Consider the following 22,104-nt stretch of genomic DNA (forward strand, 5'->3'; position numbering starts at 1 on the left):
CTATGCAGCAGGTCCTCGTGTGGGATTTCAGTTCCATTGTGATAATTATTCTACTTTTAAATAAAGTCTGACAGTAGAGCTGACAGCCCAAACAGAACTCCACTGTGCATCTGTCAACCCCCTACCCCCATACACACACACATGGACAGAAAAGACCCCCAGAGCGACTGGACATGCATTGCCGGTCCCTCCTCATTGGCAGCTACATGGACTTTGTATGATAGTATCATTAATACCCTGCCTAGAGTTTGATCCTTTATTCATTTGTAAAATATACCTCAGATATTACAACATGAGCCTGCATGTTGTGCAGTAATACAATCCTCACATTTTATTTCTATTGGCACTACCAGTTTTGCTTTGTCTGTGCAACTAACTTCCTTGCACCCTATTCATATATTGTTATTCCCAAACCTTTTCTTCTTCTGACTTCCTATTTTTCAGTCATTTTGCCTGCCTGTCCTCTAAGTACATGTGCCCAGGAGTACCTGCTGTTATGAGCACCCTTCTTGCCAATATTAATGCATACTATGCCCACACTACTGCATCAACCAATGTTTCTGCCTCAGACCGCTTCTCTGCCTCAAACTTTGGTGTAAGTTACCTTGTACATTGATGCTATATGAAGACATAATAGAAGACACGTACACTGATTGAAAGGAAGTTGGTAGGAATAAGGAAGGAATAAGTGGGTGATATCACAGTCAATGGGCTTTATATTAGCCCTGGTTAGCTGGATTTGCATTAAAGGCAATCAAACAAATGACACCTTAATATATGTTCTGGGTGACATTTGCTTATGTTGAGGTGTGAGAAAATATAGTTTTTGATTGGACAAACATCAAGACGGCAGTAACTCAACAGCTGCAAGTAATAAAGTCAGCATTATAGTTGGGACTTTTTATGTGGAAGGAACTACTACTACTACTACTACAGGTTGAGTATCCCATATCCAAATATTCCGAAATACGGAATATTCCAAAATACGGACTTTTTTAGTGAGAGTGAGATAGTGAAATCTTTGTTTTCTGATGGCTCAATGTACACAAACTTTGTTTAATACACAAAGTTATAAAAAATATTGTATTAAATGACCTTCAGGCTGTGTGTATAAGGTGTATATGAAACATAAATGAATTGTGTGAATGTACACACACTTTGTTTAATGCACAAAGTTATTGAAAATATTGGCTAAAATGACCTTCAGGCTGTGTGTATAAGGTGTATATGTAACATAAATGCATTATGTGCTTAGATTTAGGTCCCATCGCCATGATATCTCATTATGGTATGCAATTATTCCAAAATACGGAAAAATCCGATATCCAAAATACCTCTGGTCCCAAGCATTTTTGATAAGGGATACTCAACCTGTACTACTACTGTAAGTAGCTATATAACCAGCACTTTAGGAATTGATAATGAAATGTTTATATTTTTGGACCATGACAGTGATAGTGTCCTAAACGATTCATTTTGCATCTGATGTTAGCTAGAGTTGATACATTTCTCCAACTCAAGCAAGCGTTCCAGGCAGGCGTGCTCACTTGTTCTAGTGTTGAAGGATACCCAAGATGCTGCATGGAAAACTGCCTAGTATTTTGTTTTTTTATTTGCACTAAATCTTTTTCAGTTATAGCTGTAATCCTATGATACAATACTCGCCCACCATTACCAGCATTGGTCTGAATATCACATGCTGACCTGTGTTGTTTGCAGTCTTTACAAAAGATAAACAGTGACTTTTGCTACATATTATATACTATTGTATGTATATTTTGAAATTAAATAGTCATTCAAAAACACAAATCTTCAAGTTCAACCTTGTACATAAAATAAATCCCTATTGAAGCAGACTTCATTTATTCACTCAACCAGCAATGCAGCCAAGAATGTAGCAAGATTAGTGTAGCTCACCTGTGTGATGGCATCATTATGTCACATGTCAATACTTGAACTACCTATTCAGTGATAAAAATGTTATATATTTATAACGTTAGGCTGTCTTCAGTGTTTCTGTATGTCTTCCTGTAAATATTTGGTATGACAAGCATAGACATTTCTATCATTGGTGCAGTGCACAGGGGGGCCCACACCACACACCCTGCCCCCATATGTTATACTAACCCCTCTGGAGTCCTGAGGTGACAGCCCTGCAGTGCGGAAACAAATCACTTGGAAAATGGCTACCATGGCTATTTCCAAGTGGTTTGCACTTGCGCACTGGAGATGTCCCAGGGAACAAGGCTCGGGCGCCATGTTCCCAGAGATCTGCACATGCGCAGTAGACTCTGTCATTATGCCAGAGTCTACTTGCTGCCGGAGAGGAGTGGGCCCGAAACAGATCTGCATGGCATTCCAATGCCGAAGCTAGCATCTGCTTCTTTCAATTCAGATTCACTCTGGGAGTGCCAAAGCTAGCGTCTACATCTTTCCACGTAGATTCATTGTGGGAGTGTCAAAGCTAGCATCTGCTTCTTTCCATGTAGATTCATTGTGGGAGTGTCAAAGCTAGCATCTGCTTCTTTCCATGTAGATTCATTGTGGGAGTGTCAAAGCTAGCATCTGCTTCTTTCCATGTAGATTCATTGTGGGGGTGCGAAAGCTAGCATCTGCTTCTTTCCATGTAGATTCATTGTGGGAGTGTCAAAGCTAGCATCTGCTTCTTTCCATGTAGATTCATTGTGGGAGTGCCAAAGCTAGCATCTGCTTCTTTCCATGTAGATTCATTGTGGGAGTGCGAAAGCTAGCATCTGCTTCTTTCCATGTAGATTCATTGTGGGAGTGTCAAAGCTAGCATCTGCTTCTTTCCATGTAGATTCATTGTGGGAGTGCGAAAGCTAGCATCTGCTTCTTTCCATGTAGATTCATTGTGGGAGTGTCAAAGCTAGCATCTGCTTCTTTCCATGTAGATTCATTGTGGGAGTGTCAAAGCTAGCATCTGCTTCTTTCCATGTAGATTCATTGTGGGAGTGTCAAAGCTAGCGTCTGCTTCTTTCCATGTAGATTCATTGTGGGAGTGTCAAAGCTAGCGTCTGCTTCTTTCCATGTAGATTCATTGTGGGAGTGTCAAAGCTAGCATCTGCTTCTTTCCATGTAGATTCATTGTGGGAGTGTCAAAGCTAGCATCTGCTTCTTTCCATGTAGATTCATTGTGGGAGTGTCAAAGCTAGCATCTGCTTCTTTCCATGTAGATTCATTGTGGGAGTGTCAAAGCTAGCATCTGCTTCTTTCCATGTAGATTCATTGTGGGAGTGTCAAAGCTAGCATCTGCTTCTTTCCATGTAGATTCATTGTGGGAGTGTCAAAGCTAGCATCTGCTTCTTTCCATGTAGATTCATTGTGGGAGTGTCAAAGCTAGCATCTGCTTCTTTCCATGTAGATTCATTGTGGGAGTGTCAAAGCTAGCATCTGCTTCTTTCCATGTAGATTCATTGTGGGAGTGTCAAAGCTAGCATCTGCTTCTTTCCATGTAGATTCATTGTGGGAGTGTCAAAGCTAGCATCTGCTTCTTTCAATTCAGATTCACTATGGGAGTGCCAAAGCTAGCATCTACATCTTTCTACACAGATTCATTGTGGGATTGCGGAAGCTAGTGTCTGCATCTTTCCATGTACATTCACTGTGGGAGTGCCAAAGCTACTGTCTGCATCTTTTGATGCAGATTCCCTGGCCTCAGCTGCTTAGATGTGGTGGACTTTCTGAATAACCTTAGTGTTATTACTCAGATTTCCGATGCTACAATGGATAGTCGGATCTGATCCGATGCTGTGTCTTCAGAGAGATCAGAGAAGTCTGCAGTGGGCTTGTTTTTACATAAGACGCCTCCAGCAGCATTTGAATATTTTCGCACAGCAGCTGTGTACAAAGATGCAGTGGCTGTGACATGTACACCCACCTCTGAATCAGCCCCTTATAGTGTTCTTTTATTGGATAAAATAATGATGGTCTGATATACCAGATTTTAAACCATACTTTTTTTTAAAGAACACTGTTTACATTTACTTTTACAGAAGGAAAGATTTGTCAAACTGCTGGATCAACTACACAACTCCTTACGTATTGACCTTTCAATGTATCGGGTAAAAAGAAATTCCATTTTTATTTATGTTGTTTGTGATTTATGAAGGTAATTAATGTTTTTCTATGCTGTAGATACTGTATATAGTAGTAATACTCCTGCTGTTCCATATTTATAGTGCATGATGTCCTGATTAGATGTTTGATCTGTGCAGGGGCGGAACTACTGGCGGGGCAGGCAGTGCATTGCACTGGGGCCCCGCCGCACTCAAGGGCCCACAGCCGCCGGCCGGCATTACATGAATGAGTCACAATGACTCATTGTATGTCATGCCGCAGCCGCACACCAGCGCTCCCGTGACCCGCCCGTCATAAGGAACGATTCTGGCCACCCGCACACGAAGGAGGGAGGAGGGTCCGTCCCTCCCTCCCTCATATACAAACAGGTCACAGTCTCTCAGTGAAGGAGAGAGCCGCAGCAGCGCTTTGTTACTGGTGGAGGCGCTGCTGCTGCTGCTCCTCTGCTTCACTATAGGCTGTCTCTGAGAACAGCCTATAGGGAAGCAGAGGGGCAGCAGCAGCAGCGCCTCCACCAGTAACACAGCGCTGCTGCGGCTCCCTCCTTCACCTCCCTCCTCCTTCTTCTCTACTGCCCGGGAAGCTGCACCGAGGAGCCTGAGCCAACAGAGAGGGTAAGTATAATTCTTCTTTCTTTCTTTCTTTCTTTCTTTCTTTTTTCTTTCTTTCTTTCTTTCTTTCTTTCTTTCTTTCTTTCTTTCTTTCTTTCTTTCTTTCTTTCTTTCTTTCTGTCTCTTTCTTTTTTTATTTGTTGGGACTGCCTGCCGCAATGTGTAAAAAGGGGGGACTGCCTGCCGCTATGTATAAAAATGGGGAATCTGCCTGCCGCAATGTAAAAAATGGGGAATCTGCCTGCCGCAATGTAAAAATGGGGAATCTGCCTGCCGCAATGTGTAAAAATGGGGAATCTGCCTGCCGCAATGTAAAAATGGGGAATCTGCCTGCCGCAATATGTAAAAATGGGGAATCTGCCTGCCGCTATGTATAAAAATGGGGAATCTGCCTGCCGCTATGTATAAAAATGGGGAATGTGCCTGCCGCTATGTGTAAAAAGGTAGAATCTGCCTGCCGTAATGTGTAAAAAGGGCACGCTATCTGCCGTTATGTGTAAAAGTGTATGGTGTCTGCCGTAATGTGTAAAATGGGGACGCTGTCTGCCGTAATGTGTAAAATGGGGACGCTGTCTGCCGTAATGTGTAAAAAGTGCACGCTGTCTGCCGCTATGTGTAACGAGGGCACGCTGTCTGCCGCTATGTGTAACGAGGGCACGCTGTCTGCCATTGTGTAAAAAGTGTATGCTGTCTGCCGCTATGTGTAACGAGGGCACGCTGTCTGCCGTTATGTGTAAAAAGTGCACACTGTCTGCCGTTATGTGTAAAAAGGGGAATCTGTTCGCTGTAAGGAGTAAAAGGGTCTCTACCTGGTGTAGTGGTGCTACTGTGCGGCGTAATTTGAAGAATGGAGACTACTGTGCACCGTTTTATGAATTGGTATTATTTTGTGGACACACCCCTTCCCCACGAAGCCACGCCACTATGTATTTTTGCGCGCGCCTACGGCGCGCACTGCCCATGGGGTGGACTTGGATGGGATGGGGGGGGCCCAAAGCATTTTGTTGCACCTGGGCCCACCGCTTGCTTGTTCCGCCACTGGATCTGTGTGTAAGAATAACATACATTGGAAGTTCTGTAGATGTCTATTAAAAAAACAATTCAGCAAAAGTACATTTAAAAATACAAAACAATCTTATCATGTTACACTTTGTAATATGTTTAGGATAACAAAATATAATTGTAATTATTGAGAGAGAATCTCATTTTTTTAACACAAAACTTTTTAAATATAGTCTTTAACAGCATATCTCATTCAGCCATGAGAGCCAGAACATGGATCTTAAATGACCAGTGAAATAATATTATGTACAGGAAACACCACCTAGTGGCTGCAATGCTGTGTATAAAATCCAAGCTCAGTAAAAGAACGCATACATTCACATAGACTTGTACAAACAGGTAATTACATACCAGTGTACATATGGCCAAGTGTATACACTATATATATATATATATATATATATATATATATATATATATATATATATATTATATACATTTCTTAATTACATTGTATTATGTATTAAATAATAAATAAATAAAATGTACCACTTTCCAACTTTGGTAGCAATTAATAGAAAAAGGAAAATGCAGGAGCACACTCTAATCACTAAGAATACTAATAGTCAAAATCATTTTGATAAACTCTTACAATTAACATGGAGTATAAGTGAACTTCTTAGTACAAATTTGTCTAAATTAATGGGTTCCATCCACTGCATCCAGGTGAACTTCATTAGATGTGTCCCTAACATGCCTAATACTAACACATTATATAATGTATCTAGGTCTTTCTTTAAATAGAGCCCATTCTAATATGTCAGCAATGTAGGAACCTGTGCTAATTAAAACACCTGAGGGTAGATGGGAAGGGTGCCAATACCAAAATAAAGGAGCCTCACCTTCAAGTGTACAATATATACACAAATATATAGGAAAAGGGGGAGAAGGGGGGTGTTGTATTGCACACCCTGGTTTTAAACATACTAATACTACCATGCTGAGGCTTCTGGTACCACACAGGAAAAAGAAAAGTGCTGGTGCATACTCTAAGGACTAAGAATAGAAATTAATGGAAATGCTAATTTAAATATAATAATATTATTATTATTATTATTATTATTATCATCATAAAGTATTTACAAAGTAGCAACAATACAATTAGTATTGTACAATTCTAAGGGGGGTATCCAATTAGCCGCAATAGCGGCAGCTTTTTTTGCAACCCACAATATCACAGCTAACCATTTACTCACATGCTATAATTCTTCTTAGGATTTATCTCATATTTCTCTTCACCTAGTCTGAGCAGCTGAAAAGTTGGGGAAAATGCCTATTTTGGGGTAAAAATGTTGGGACTTGGGTGGTCATTCCGAGTTGTTCGCTAGCTGCATTTGTTCGCTGTGCAGCGATGAGGCAAAAAAAATGGCACTTGTGGCATACTATTACAACGAACGATGTAGTTTCACACAGGGTCTAGCGATGCTTTTCAGTCGCACTGGCTGCCGCAGAGTGATTAACAGGAAGAGGGCATTTCTAGGTGTCAACTGACCGTTTTCAGGGAGTGTTCGGAAAAACGCAGGCGTGCCAGGAAAAACGCAGGTGTGGCTGGGCGAATGCAGGGCGTTTGTGTCGTCAAATCCAGATTTGAATGGTCTGAAGTGATCGCAAGCGCTGAGTAGGTTTGAAGCTACTCTGAAACTGCACAAAATAATTTTTTAGCCGTTCTGCGATACAACCGTTCGCACTTCTGCTAAGCTAAAATACACTCCCAGTGGGCGGCAGCATAGCGTTTGCACAGCTGCTAAAAGCTGCTAGCAAGCGAACAACTCGGAATGACCCCCTTGGTTCAGAATCCCTTGAACACCCCCCTTAATGACTAATTAGACACTTTGAAGTTTTTAATTACTTTTAATTAGTCAATAATAAGATGTCAGTTTTGGGGTGAAAAAGTGCAAAGTGATGGAAATTGGGGGTACAAGGTATGGGACAGGTATATGGGGGTGCTTTATGAGTGGCACAAGTGTTTTTAGGCTTGCAGGTGGGAGTAATTGGTCATTTTTGCACTGTTTTTAAAAGTGACTTTAATTGATCCAATAATATACTTACCCACCTTTTTCATGTACCCCAAATTGAATGAGAGCTTTTATTTTACACAAGTTTCTTTTGATCATTTTTCAAGTTTTTTTTAAAATGCATATTGCAGCCATTTAACACATTTTAAGTCCCCAAAATATTTTTATTGTGCCCTCTTATATACTTCTATATATTATTATGGCATTTTTGGGGGTACAAGTTGATTTACCCATTTTAACCAGCACTTTTTGCTGGTTAACACATCGCAGGTCACCTGTTTTCGTGATTTTCTATTAGGATCGGTTGAAAAATGTAAGCGCGCAGACCCACGATAAGCAGCGGGGTTTTTTGCAATATGTGTCTTGAAACAAAAGACTTAGGAGCCGACTTATCACCATCTGCATTCAAGGATGTGGATGGCATGTGATAAAATCGACCCAATCTGCATTGCGATAATTGATTACATCGCACAGATGTATCAATTATCCATTGCAGGGACAGAGCTTGCGAGCAAGCTCTGTTCGTGCGATGACAATCCGCAACAGTATCGGGGCAGAGAAAGCTGTGCAGTGGTAGGGATCTCGCAATGATCCCTGTGATTATGCAATTATCACAGGGCTCATTGAGGGTTTTTTTTTTTTTTTTTTTTAAGTAAATTCGTCTCAGATCGCATTTCCCATTATAAGTATGGGAAATGCGATCTGATTACTAGAAATGTGTGAATTAAGGGGGTTTGGAGCAGCTTTTCATGAAACCTGCTCCAAAAGCCCTTTGATACATTGAAGTGATACTAAAACAACTATACCGACACCGGGATCCCGGTTTTTAGATGCCTGCAGGGGGGGGGGGGGGGGGGGGCGAGTGCAACAAAGCCCCTTGCCGGCTCACTGCGCTCACCACGCTGCAGGCTCGTTGGCGAGCACATGAGTGGGAATAATCCCTGTTAGTCGGCATGCCGACTGTCAGTTTTGTGAGGGGATGGGATTCCGGTGTCGGTATTGTGACCCAACTACATCCTCCTTAAACCTCTGTGGCTGGGTCACTTGCATTTTGTACACCCAGGTCATTGTTTAAACGGGATGCGGTCAAGATCCTGCCGGACGGGATCCGGGCGGTGTACATAACTTCTGTATCACTCGTTTTTCCTATAACATTAAGCACTTGCAATGAGGGTTCTTGTTCCTAATGTTCTATATTGTAATCCTCTATAGTGGTGCATGTTTATATCCTCGCAGCAGCACTATGGAATATGTTGGCATTTTAGAATGACTTTCCTATATATTAATGATAAATACGTTTTCAGAAACTTTGGTTTCTTGGTAAGACCACATATATCTGTAACTTAGTTAGAATTCTATTATAAAATCTTCAGTTTGAAACCTATTGAGGAAAACAACTGCAAGCACCATTTTTTTGTTTCATGCTACAACTTCTCTAACTTGTTTTATAGAATAATTTCCCTGCTAGCAGCCCTGAGCGACTTCAAGACCTCAAGTCCACTGTTGATCTACTAACCAGCATAACATTCTTTAGAATGAAGGTGAGAAGCAACGCTTGAGAACAATGATGGTTTGCAATAAGATGTTTCCACTTTCTGTCTTTAGAAGTGAATTGAGCTGAAATCTAATTATAGTATTATGAGAACAAAAATAAATGTTTTCTTCTTATAATTGCACATTATGCTATTTACTAAATTCCTGTATTGGAAAAATATTAAGATTTATTCCTTAAAAGTCTACTCTTTTTTTATTCTTAAGCTGAAAACGTAGTCTGTCAAGTTAAAAATCAGGCATTTATAGGCACAATAAACATACTCTTCACAAATCATCGGAAACAGATTTCAACCTGGACAGTCTACATTTTCTGCTTAAGGATAAATGTAGGCTATTAAGGGAAAATCCCCAGTTTAATGGAACTTTCCGGGAATTCTGACTTTACAGGGCGTGGAAACCCCGCAGTGCCTTGAGAAGCACTTTGCTGCCAGTCAGTCATTATGGGCAGGATGAACTAAAAGGAAAATGCATGAAAAACATGAAAGCTACCATTTTCTGAGCTTTGGCCGCATTTCCCAAACTCCGGAATGTGATTGTTTCTGGAGTTTGGACCTAGTGGGCAATGCCATCTATAGTTGTTTGCATTCTTGAGAGGGATCCAATCGGATCCAGTTGAATACCTCCCAGCATCCCCCTGTGTCGCATGCATCATACAGCACATGCACAGATGGACTCCTGGGTCATAAATCTGGAGGTCCCATCATTGCAAAGGACAGCTCTTTTCGGAAGAGCTGTCCTTTGCGATTTTAGTTGCAATTTTAGGTACATACCAGAGTTATTAATGCCGCTATGTAACCGATAACAAGTGGTGGGATGTATTCCATCCCACTCTCTGCATTTTATATTACAGTCCGGGGTTTAATAAAGTGTAAATATAAACCGCAGTCTCTTTTTCATGATGTACAGTACATGCAAAAACAAAGGAAAAGCTGTTGTTTTGTATTATACAAACCGTAAAGAAACAATTTAGAAAAAAAATTGTGGTGAAAATAGTTATAACTGTATTTACTTGTATGGTCCTTTTTATCATTGTGGTCCTGAAAACTAGTATTCCTAATCACCACAGTGAAATGTTTTTTTTCAGGGCCATTGACTTGTGTGTTGCATTAGCAGTGTGTTCTGATGCTGCCATTAACACATGAGATCTCTGTGATATCTGTACAAGCTGGTGGGGTGAAGGGCTGGGAATTAGTAAAGGGAGGTTTAATTTGCTCTACCATGGGGGTGGGGAAGATGGCTGTCCCCTCTGGAGACAGCTTCTTGCCCTGATAATGCATTTTAATAACTAGGCAGTGGCAATCTAATGCATCTTAACTTTTCTCTAGATTGCCCTCTCACACAACAATGACTAGTGAGATATTTTATTTGTATGGACTTCAATTCATGAGAAAACTTTTACAAACTTTTTATGTGTTTTGCACATTACAATTGAATGGGCATAATCTTGAAGTAGTATTGGCATAACAAGTGGTTAATAAAATGATATAATGAAAGTCAATGCTATATATTTTATTTTATTTATACTAAGTAAATTAATGCAAGCAAAATGTGCTCAGATGAAGTACAATTTTATGGATTATATTATTTGTGCAGTCTGTATTTTGATTTGTTAAAATAAAAATTGAGGATTTCAGATTCCGGAAACTAATTTTTCTCTAAACCATACAGGTGCAAGAGTTACAGAGTCCCCCCAGGGCGAGCCAAGTTGTGAAGGACTGTGTGAAGGCCTGTCTCAACTCTACCTATGAATACATCTTCAACAACTGTCATGAGCTGTACAGTCGGGAATATCAGAGTGACCCGGTAACTGATACAGTGGAATCTCTATTCTGATGCATTAATGGCTTCAGTAAATTATATAAAACCACTTATCCGAAAATATGTGACGTGTGTGTGTGTGTGTGTGTGTGTGTGTGTGTGTGTGTGTAGCCAATAGATAATGGAACAGAAATAAAAAGTGTGTTGTTACAGCTGTCAAAATATTTTCAGTATGTGAATTTACACATGTTTATGGAGCTCTGTTTGGAGGGGAGGTCATTATAGTAGAGGGTTAGGCTGCGGGGGTGAGGGGGGTTGATTAGGGTTAGGCTGCAGGAGGGGATGGTTAAGGTTTGGCTGCAGGGGTGGATTAGGGTTAGGCTGTAGGAGGAGTTGGGTTAGGGATAGGCTGCGATTGGGGATGGTTAGGGTTAGACTGTGGAAGCGGATGGTTAGGGTTGGCTGAGGGAGGGGTGGGTCAGGCTTAAGCTGTGGAAGGGGTGGATTAAGGTTAGACTGCAGGGGTGGGGGAGGTTAGTGTTAGGCCTTGGGCTTGATTAGGGTTAGGTTGTGGGAGGAGATGGTTAGGGATAGGCTGCGGGAGAGGTGGGTCAGGCTGTGGGAGGGGTGGATTAGGGTTAGGGGTAGTGGTAGGGGTATGTTAAAATACTTACTGGGATCCATCGGGATTTTGACCATCAGGATGTCACTGTCAGTATCCTGACCATCAGGATTGTGAATGCTGGGACTTCATACCCAACCCGAATGGAGGGCTATGATGTATTTTCCCAAAACAATTTCAGTCAGTTGTTTTATACTGCACAGACACTTGGAAAACTCTCTCAGGTGCTGTTTCACAACCTCCCATTGTCCCATTATTGTTATCTACACATGAAACAATTGCAATCTGATTATTTTCAATGATCTAGGACAATACAATTTAGTCCCAAATATTTAGAAATGCAATTGTCCAAGATTAATAATTTGCCCATTGCATGGGAAAATCATGCTGATTGCCAGAAAGGGTTGGGTACAATATGTTGGCAATCACAATGCTGAATTTCATCATGTGGACATAGGGGGGTAATTCAGACCTGATCACTAGGCTGCGTTTTTGCACAGCGTGCGATCAGGTCCAAACTGCGCATGCGTATGCACTGCAATGCGCAGTCACGTCGCACGGGTACAAAGTGGATCGCCACTCAGCGATGGGTTTGTGCGACGGATCCGTTCGCACAGGTGATCGCAGGGAGATTGACAGGAAGAGGCCGTTTGTGGGTGTCAATTGACCGTTTTCAGGGAGTGTATGGAAAAACGCAGGCGTGTCCATGCATTTGCAGGGAGGGTTCCTGACGTGAATTTCGGTCCCGGACAGGCTGATGTGATCACAGCGGCTGAGTAAGTTCTGGGCTACTCAGAGACTGCACAAAATCTGTTTGTACAGCTCTGCTACACATGCGTTCGCACACTTGCACAGCTAAAATACACTCTCCCTGTAGGCCGTAACTATCTGATCGCAGTGCAAAAATCACCTGCTAGCGATCAGGTCTGAAATAGGCCCATAGTCATAATGTTGACGTTGACCATGTGGACATTCATCATGTTGACATTGATGAAATGATGATGTTAGAATGACAACATATCAGCTGTGGTGGCACAGATGTGAATTGTTGTGGTGAGAGCTGTAATCCTCTGATGTGCTGGTGAGTATTTACCCCTTATCCATAATCCCTGCCGCCCCCCCCACCCCATCAAGTGTCTACCGCTGCCACCCACAGCCTAACCCTAGTGTTTATATGAGACTGTTGACGTATTGCCTGCCAACATTTTTAACAATATCGACCTCATAACTGCTGACATTGTGGTGTCAACATTATGAATGTCACCACTGACTATATCCCAGTCAAAATATTGTCGAATGATATAGATTATTTATTGTTTAAATACAAGAAGTTTAGAAAAATAATTCTTATTAGTTTTAAATGGAAAGGGGGGATTTGACTGCACGGTATCCGGTCCTTAGGTCGACAGTACTTTTGGTCACTAGGACACTAGGTTGGACATTAGGTCGACACAAACAAGGTCGACATGAAAAAAAGGTCGACATGCGTTTTTCAACATTTTTTCCATATTTTAAACTTTTTCATGCTTTACGATCCACGTGGACTACAATTGGGAATGGTAACGTGTGCCGAGTGCAGCGGTAGCGGAGCGAGGCACATTGTCCGAAGCATGGCTCGCTTCGCTCGAAGCATGTCCGAAGCATTGTCCGAAGCATGGCTTGCTCCGCGAGGGGACCTGGTGCATCAATTGGGGTTCCCATTCATTTTTTACGAAGAAAACGACACACACAAAAAACACGTCAACCTTTTTCCATGTCGACCTAGTGACCATGTCAACCTATTTCAGGTGTCGACCTAGTCACTGTCGACCAATAGTGGTCGACCTAGTGACTGTTGACCTAGTTACTGTCTATGCTATGATCCACACCTGACTAAACATAATGAAAGCTGCCACCATGCTGAGGCTTCTAGTACTATACAAGATAAAGAAAACTGTTTTAAATGAAGTCAACATACAGTATGATCACTCGGGTGCCAGCTCTCATATCACCTTTATGCTCATCTGACCACCCACTGCCCACTGTCCTGTGGGACATTCTACTCCTATAATGTGCAGCTTTACCCTAGGATGAAGGTGACCACTGGGAATGGCTTTATTGCACTTTATCTTATTCTGTAATGTAATAAATTCACATAAACCTTGTCAAGTAAATGAACTCCATATCCTAATAAAACCACAATTAGGCTCAAGTATTAGTGACTTATGTCATGTACCACAAATGTACTTGTCAGGATTGCATGAAGAATAACTCATCTGACTAAAGGGCTGTTCTCCGCTTCTGGATGAACTATTGCCTGTGTTCTCTATTTATATGAACTCTAATTCAACCATGAGATCCTACGTTGTGAAGGCCTTTATAGACCATACTTGACAATACTGCAGGCTCATGCACTAGATTTCTGATTGGAGTTTACTGAAACTGAGTAGCTTCTCTGATTTGCGTTACATATTGACCCAATGCATAGTTTGCCTAGTTGATGATACCTTTCATGCCAACATTGCCACCATTACGTGTGACACATCAGCAAACTGTGACGTTCTGTAGCTCCTGCTAGGAATGCTCCAACCCACATGATGTACGAACTTAGGGCCTGATTCAGGTTTGTAAGTAAAGCAAAAAAAGCAAGTAACTTTGTGTCTGGAACAAACCGTGTTGCCATGCAAGGGGAGCAAATACATTTATATTTTTACTGTACAGATCATGGTTGCTTTTGCATGTTGCCCACAAATGTTAGACATTTACACTGCAATTTAGATTTCAGTTTGAACACTCCCCACTCAAATCTAAGTATCTCTGCACATTACATCTGCCTCACCTGCAGTGCACATGGTTTTGCCTAGTTGCTTGCTTTTTTGCTTTTATTACAAACAAAATCAGGCCCTTTGTGACATATCCAGCTTACCTTTAAAATTGTAGTTTCAGTATATTTTGTTGATAGTACATTGCAATGAGTATTATTAATTAGAAATCGTCAACCCATCTATTACTATCTGTTTTGTCTGTTACAGGCTAAGAAGGGAGAGTTGCCCCCTGAGGAGCAGGGTCCAAGTATCAAGAACCTGGATTTCTGGTCCAAGTTAATAACTTTGATAGTGTCTATCATAGAGGAGGATAAGAACTCGTACACACCATGCCTAAACCAGTAAGAGTTCTATGAATACATATGAAATGCAAGTGTACTGTACTTCAGATATCACATTGTGGCTTCTGTAATGTACTGTGTGTGAACAAGTAATGAGCCATAGGGAATGATTATGAGTTGTAAGCAAAAATGAGGGCCAGCTGTACCTGTAAAATATAGCTGCAAAATGTTGGATCTACCTGTGCATTTTAAAATATAGTCATCTTGTAATGTAGTATATTGAGATACAGCCATTACACAGATGAGGCTGCCATCATCATCAGCAGCAGCAGCAGCAATGGCACTTACACCCTGCCTATGGGACATGCAAAGATATAAGATTTATTGTAACAACACGTGAAAATAGAATAAGAAGTATCCCTAAGTGGTATGTGACATGTTTCTCTAGGCGATATGCTCCATGTGAAAGCTTTTACATGCCACTACAAGTGCAAGGGGCTTGCAAGTCAACTTTAAACATGGCTGCATAGTGAACTACATGTGTAGTAAGGAAATGCATACAGTATGTGTTACCTTCGCATATTGTTCCCCCCACCACCACCACCTGAAGTGACCTTGTGCCCCATTTGTGACCCCAGACTCTGAGTTGTAACTTTGGGGGTAATTCAGACTGGATTGCTGCAGGGGCAGCGATCGCAGTCTGACTTACCATGCGCAGTGCAGCCAGTGAGATGCTATCAGCATCTCTCTGGTGTGATTGCCTCTGCCTGATTGACAGGCAGAGGCAGTGGAAGGGCGGGAGGAGGCATGCCAACGGCGTTAGAATACCGTTGGCTGGGCGCAGTCCGGACAACGGAGGCGTGTCTGGAACATTTAGGGGGGGGGCGGGCTTTGGCAGCTGTGTGATGTCACACGCGGCCGCTGCAACCCGGGATGCGACAGTTAGCTCCCTGCCAGAGCGCAGGAGCTGTGCAGGTAGGGAGCTACTTGTCAGGTACAAAAGCATTGCTGCTGTGCGTTGCTTATGTACTTGTGCAGGGGGGGGAAGGGCCTGACATGCAGGGCGGACTAGCTCCGTGCTGGGCGTCCCCCCGCATGTCAGAGTAAATGATTGTAGATGTGCTAAATTTAGCACATCTACGATCAACTCTGAATTACCCCCTTTGTCTTAGGTCATTATTAAATTAAATAATTTGTGTAGAGGAACGTTTCATGAATGTTTATGTTGGTCAGCTTTGGAATCTTATTGACAATGATTTCCAATGTGCACTATGCATAAATTTGGGATTAGCTGTATAATTCCAACCTCCCTGACGAAGCTTTGTATCCCTGAGTATGTGCACTTACAATATGACAAACAGCTTTCCTTCTGCTCATTAAGGCTGTCAGTCTCACAGATCCAGCACTAGGTGTTTGCGCTGAAAAATAATGTACTTACCTAGTTAAACCTACATCCAATTAAACCCTACACATATTGGTACGGTCACGATACTTACCAACAGAAATGTACTTTTGCAATAAATACATACAATAGTGTTGTTGAAAATGATGTAGTATAACTAAATGGATACAAGAGATGGTAGTCATGGTATGAGAGGTTATATATTGTATTTGTCCGGTGCCCCTAATCCACTGGCATCAGAATTCAGGAATTTACTAGCATCAATTATTTTAGAATATTGAGCAAGTTGAACAGATTTGACTGTGTTCAAGCTGATTCATCCATGTCACTGCCTGTTCCTCCACTTAAGTATAATACTGCTTAAACAGACACATTTTTTATGTGAATAGCAAATCTGGAAGGCAAACCCCCACAGGATAAATACAGCGAACCATGAATAAAACAGCAAATGTTAGCTGCAAAATGTGAATCAGGATCTATTAAAGATGTACTATTCATGGCTGTCTACAAACCGGCTTGACATTTTCAGGCATCTGTAGTAACCAGCCTCAGGCAATCTTTAAGCAAGTCCTTAATTCTAGACTAAGAATATGACATCTCAATATCACATGTAGTCTTTCCTGCACTTCTCTCTGTCTATATACTCAGGTTCCCCCAGGAGCTTAATGTTGGTAAAATTAGTGCTGAAGTTATGTGGAGTCTCTTTGCTCAGGATATGAAATATGCCATGGAAGGTAAGTTGTCAGTAACGTAATATCTGTAAATATTCCACAATATATTTCTACTTTTATGTCCTTTAATTTTGTGTATTTCACATTATTTTTGCCCTTAAGCAATAGACCCTCAGGATCATCAGTATTTATTAAGTAAATATTTCATGCTCTCCATGCACAATTGTATTTATTCATGTACAGCATTGTGCAGTAAGACCCCCTTAACCATTAGTGTTCCTTTACCCTAGAAAATGCATGTAACCTTGTATGGTAATGGAACCTATTGCTTCCAATTACCAAATACCCACTTGTGCTTGCAGCCACAAATTGTGGTCTTCAAGGCATGATCCCATTGTGGAGTACTCTTATTGTGAGCAACTGCAGCCACAAGTGCGAGTGTTGACCATCAGAGCATTTCAGATGATCAAAATCATGTATGGTAAAAAGCATAATCCACAGATTGTATGAAAGGTGTAATGATGGTGTACATCATCGACCTTCAACCTGCGGCCCTCCAGCTGCTGTGGAACTACACATCCCAGCATGCCCTGCCTCAGTTTTAGCATGCCTTAATAGCAAAACTGTGGCTGGGTATGCTGGGATGTGTAGTTCCACAACAGCTGGAGGGCTACAGGATGAAGACCCATGGTGTACATGAATAGCAATTTGATAATATGACATTAACTTCATATGTTGTTTTATTTGGAATGGATACATTTGCAGTTTCCTTTTTTCACACTTGTCCTCACAATGCAGGGCTTCCAGGGATCTCTTGTAAGCTTTTCCCTAAATAATATTGCAGTGATATGCAAACAATTACCACAGCTAATAGGATACCGTTCTAGGTGTCAACATATGAAATATTGTAGATATGTGTCCAGGGGTGCTTTAAGAGAGGAGGAGGCCCGTGTTCAGCCTCCTCAGTTCGGGCCCCCTTCTCTCTGCCAAGACGCTGTAGAGTCTGAGCACTAGAGGGCTCAGACTCTACTGCGCATGCACAGATCTCCGGGAAAATGGTGTAGTGGCCATTTTCCCTGAGATTTCTCTACTGCGCATGCGCAGAACTACGTGAAAATGGCCACTGAGCCATTTTCACGGTGTTCTAACAGCGCTGCGGATGCTGGCACTGGACTCCGGAGGGGTGAGTATTTTAAAAATGTGTGCAGAGTGTGCGGTGGGGGACCCTCTGGACTCAGGGGCCCGTGTGCACCGCACACACTGCACCCATTATAGAAACGCCAGTGTATGTGTCTCACAGCTGAGACTAGGCTTCATGTGTCAACCTGTAGTGAGGTGGAAAGCAGTGGGGAAGTTTCATAAACTCATGTGAGCTCTTGTAGAAGACCCTGAATGTGATGTTATCGTAGCATGGTACCTGTAATTGTCCAGCAAATAGCCAGGGAGTGCGACCTATGTATAAATTTCAGCCTCATGCCCAGGGGCATTGGAATGGGGGGTAAGGGGCAACTTCCCCCCCCTCCAAATATGACAAAGGTGCAGGGAAGCGCTTACCTCCGTATCCCTGCAGGCGGCATCTCCTTTAAAAACATCCTGCTACCGCAGGGTGCTGTGTCCTCCTATCTTCGTTCGTTGTATCCTAGCCGGCGGCGGCTGTCTCTCCTTCGCAGTTGCATTACTGTGAGGAGGCATGGCTATGGTCCCGGGATGTCCCGGCCCGGCCATGCCTCCTCCCAGTAATGCAACTGTGAAGGAGAGACAGTCTGCGGCAGCTAGGACACCACAAAGATAGGAGGACACAGCACCCTGCGGTAGCAGGCTGTTTTTAAAGGATATGCCGCCTGCGGGGATCTGCAGGTAAGCGCTCATCCACACAGCGGTGGGGGTCTAAAAAGATAGAGGAGGCCGGCACCATGGGAGCACCAAAATAATTTCTGCCTACACCCCCCCAACCTAAAAACATTTCGGTGCCCCTGCTCATGCCCACAGTGCCGTTACTTAACTTGTAAGCAGTGTGGTACCAGGCAATGTGATTATTATTGTTATTTTATTGTATCCACAGAACACACTTGTCATCAATGTAATTAGATATACACTCACTATCCTTACTTTATTTACTTTTTAGAGCATGACAAGCACCGTCTATGTAAGAGTGCTGACTACATGAACTTACACTTCAAGGTCAAGTGGCTGTACAATGAATATGTGACAGAGCTTCCATCATTTAAGAGCAAGGTCCCTGAATACCCTGCGTAAGTGGCATTGTATACTGAAAATGCAAATGCAGTTATGAGCTACACACAAATACCTTTTAGCATGTGTTTCTGAAGGTAGCTGGTGTGACTATAATAGTTGTGTACAAAATATAAAATAGTGGAAACCAGGGCCGGATTTGCCACAAGGCCCAGGTTACTTGTAATATACTTGTTATATATCTTTTATTACAAGTATATTACAAGTAACCTGGGCACAAACAATAACATACAAAATAATTGGTAAATTAATAATCTTCCATTATGTTGACATACCCTCCAACATTTCAAAGGTAAAAACCGGTATGGGGGCGTGGCCATGGGTAAATGGGGAGTGGCCACAGGAACTTTACACTGGGGGCTGGAGGCAGCTGGCGCTGGTATTTACTGTTATACTGAGATGTACTAAGCCTTGAAAAGTGATACATTTCACGGTGATAAAGTACCAGCCAATCAGCTCCTAACTTCCATGTCACAAGCTGGGTTTGAAAAATGACAGTTAGGCTGGTACTTTATCTCAGTCCACTTTATCTCCACCAAGGCTTAGTAAATAGACCCCTATGAGTTTGTATACTTTGAAGTTCATCTCTATATATCACTGGGGGCTGGGGGCATCCAGCACTGACTGGTTACTGTTGGCACAGTAACCAGCCAGCGCCGGCTGGCCTCCAGCCCCGAGTGATATATAAAGATGAACTTCAAAGTGTACAAACTCACAGTATTACAGTAAATATCAGCACCTGCTCCTCTGCACTTCCTCCTCTGCACTGGTGCTGGCTGCAGACAACAATGGAAGGAGGAGGAGCCGCTTGTCAGTGTCACTATGCAGTGCTGCGGTAGTCCGTGTCCCCACAGCGCTGCTAAGAATTACGGATGACTCACCAGAACCCAGTACTAAACAGTACAGGGATGTTTGCCGGTACAGACCATAAAAACAACGGTACTGTAACAGCTAAACGGTACAGTTGGAGGCTATGTGTTGATGTCAGTGGTGTTTGCTGGTGTAAATGCCTGTATGACTACTTCTAAGTAGTAATAACCGAGATAATTTAGTCATAACATCTAATTTAGAGTTAGTGTATTAGGAGTTAGTTTAGGGGTTTGGGTCAAGGTATTATGCATAGGGTATTAGGGTTGATGTAGCTGTTTGGGTTAGGGTTCTAGGGTTAGTTTAGGGGGTGTGGTATAGCTCATAGACAGTTAGAAGATAAACAGTGTTTTTAAACCTTTTTAACCCAAATTTGGTGAAATTCCGCTCCTCGCGGGCTTGCTACACTCGCCACGCTTCGGGCTCGGTGTCTCGCTCCGCTCATCACAACTTTACTAAAAGGTAATAGTTTGTGACATGGATAGTAAATGAGGCAAAAGTTGTAAAAAAGTTGGTAAATTCGTCCCCTCGTGGGCTCGCTACGCTCGCCATGCTTCAGGCTTGGTGTCTCGATCCGCTCCGCTTCGTTCGCCACAACTTTACTAAAAGGTGTTAGTTTGTGACATGGATAGTAAATGAGGCAAAAGTTGTAAAATACACAGAAAAAAAAAACAACAACTTTTTTTTGGGTGTTTGACTTTTGACCCTGTCTGACTTTTGACTGTCTGACTTTTGACCCTGTCTGACTTTTGACTGTCTTTTTGACCCTGTCTGACTTTTGACTGTCTGACTTTTGACCCTGTCTGACTTTTGACTGTCGACCATATGATGTCTAACTAATGACTGTCTATCTTTTAACTGCGTGTCTATAGACACGAACCTTAGTTTAGGGGTTTAGGGGCCCCAAATCGGTATCTTGTCTAGGGCCCCAATGAGGTCTAAATCCAGCTCTGATGGAGACATTGCCTATGCTCTACATCACAGAAGCCTGCAGTGTGCACTGAGAATGGTCTGAAGTGAGTCGTGGGCATTTCATTCGCTTCTGCATAATTGACAGAAGAGGTGGAACTGGATTGCAATGGGATTTCTCATATATGCACAATACCGTGAGGGTGTGTACACATACTAGAGCTTTGCAGAGCTAGTGAAAATATACCTGCTTGGATGAATATCTTTTATGCCTAATATACAGCAGGTGTAGTTCACCATTGATGATGACCTACAGTAAACCAGGCTCAAGTGCAAATGCAATATACATTCTGTTTACTTCCACCTCTGCATCTGGCTTCCTCTGTGTAAGTAACTAAAACAAGGTATCCTGATTCATATTGATAGAAATATTTGACAGTTTCACCAAATGTCATCTGGTTATTTGAAAATCTAAATCCAGGTATACAATTCCTGTTGGTGCTCTAGAAAAGCTCTCATTCCTCACAGAAAGGACAAACCTCTAAGCTTGCTTCTCCATTGCTCTATAATAATAATCGTTGGGATTGCAAAGTGTCAAAGTCGAAAAATATCATGATACATATCCTTTGTACTAACCCCTCATGCATGTGCACGCTGCTCGTGCACCTGGTCCCCCGTGCGTACACATACCCGCGAGTTGCGTAAGAGACGCTCTAGCGACTTGTGCGCATGATATGTGTATTTACGGCGGAGTTTGTGAGCGTGTAGCATGCGACTCGAACGTAGCATATTTAACCCAAATAGTGCATTTTGTAGATATAGTTCCCCTAGACCATGTCAGCGAGTATGATTAGTTTAAACAGTTCCTGGACAGAGGGATTCCTCTTTACATGATAGGAAGGGTCAGATAAAGGTTGAAAGGTGGTGTCTAGTATCCAGCTGTAGGGTATTTTAAGGGTAACATTCCGGTGTTAGTTAGGAAAGGATTGCTCGCTCCTGCGTATAGTTATGTAAAGAAGTAGATTATGAACATTAACTGTATTTGCTGTAAATTACATATGCGGCTGGAATCCAGAGGATACCTCCCACCAGAGCAGTTGGGGAAGGACATCGCCTACCTATTCAAATCCACCTATGACCTTTGCTGTAATGTAGAGACATATCCCTGTGTCCAATGAACAATGAGATTACAGTGAC

The 22,104-nt window shown here is 42.3% G+C and overlaps 1 protein-coding gene across 17 annotated transcripts in view; it reads left to right on the forward strand.

Moving 5' to 3' along the window:
• Positions 1–22,104, forward strand: part of UNC13A (unc-13 homolog A) — a 425,576-nt gene that overhangs the window by 251,587 nt on the left and 151,885 nt on the right. For all 17 annotated transcript variants that reach the window (XM_063915631.1, XM_063915548.1, XM_063915566.1 and 14 more), the window contains 7 exons: positions 445–595; positions 4,014–4,082; positions 9,238–9,327; positions 11,009–11,143; positions 14,732–14,865; positions 16,856–16,941; positions 19,004–19,130. In XM_063915631.1, the coding sequence (XP_063771701.1) occupies positions 445–595; positions 4,014–4,082; positions 9,238–9,327; positions 11,009–11,143; positions 14,732–14,865; positions 16,856–16,941; positions 19,004–19,130 (792 nt within the window). The remainder of the gene's footprint in view (positions 1–444; positions 596–4,013; positions 4,083–9,237; positions 9,328–11,008; positions 11,144–14,731; positions 14,866–16,855; positions 16,942–19,003; positions 19,131–22,104) is intronic.

Source organism: Pseudophryne corroboree, chromosome 1, assembly GCF_028390025.1.
Source record: "Pseudophryne corroboree isolate aPseCor3 chromosome 1, aPseCor3.hap2, whole genome shotgun sequence".
Classification (NCBI taxonomy): domain Eukaryota; kingdom Metazoa; phylum Chordata; class Amphibia; order Anura; family Myobatrachidae; genus Pseudophryne; species Pseudophryne corroboree.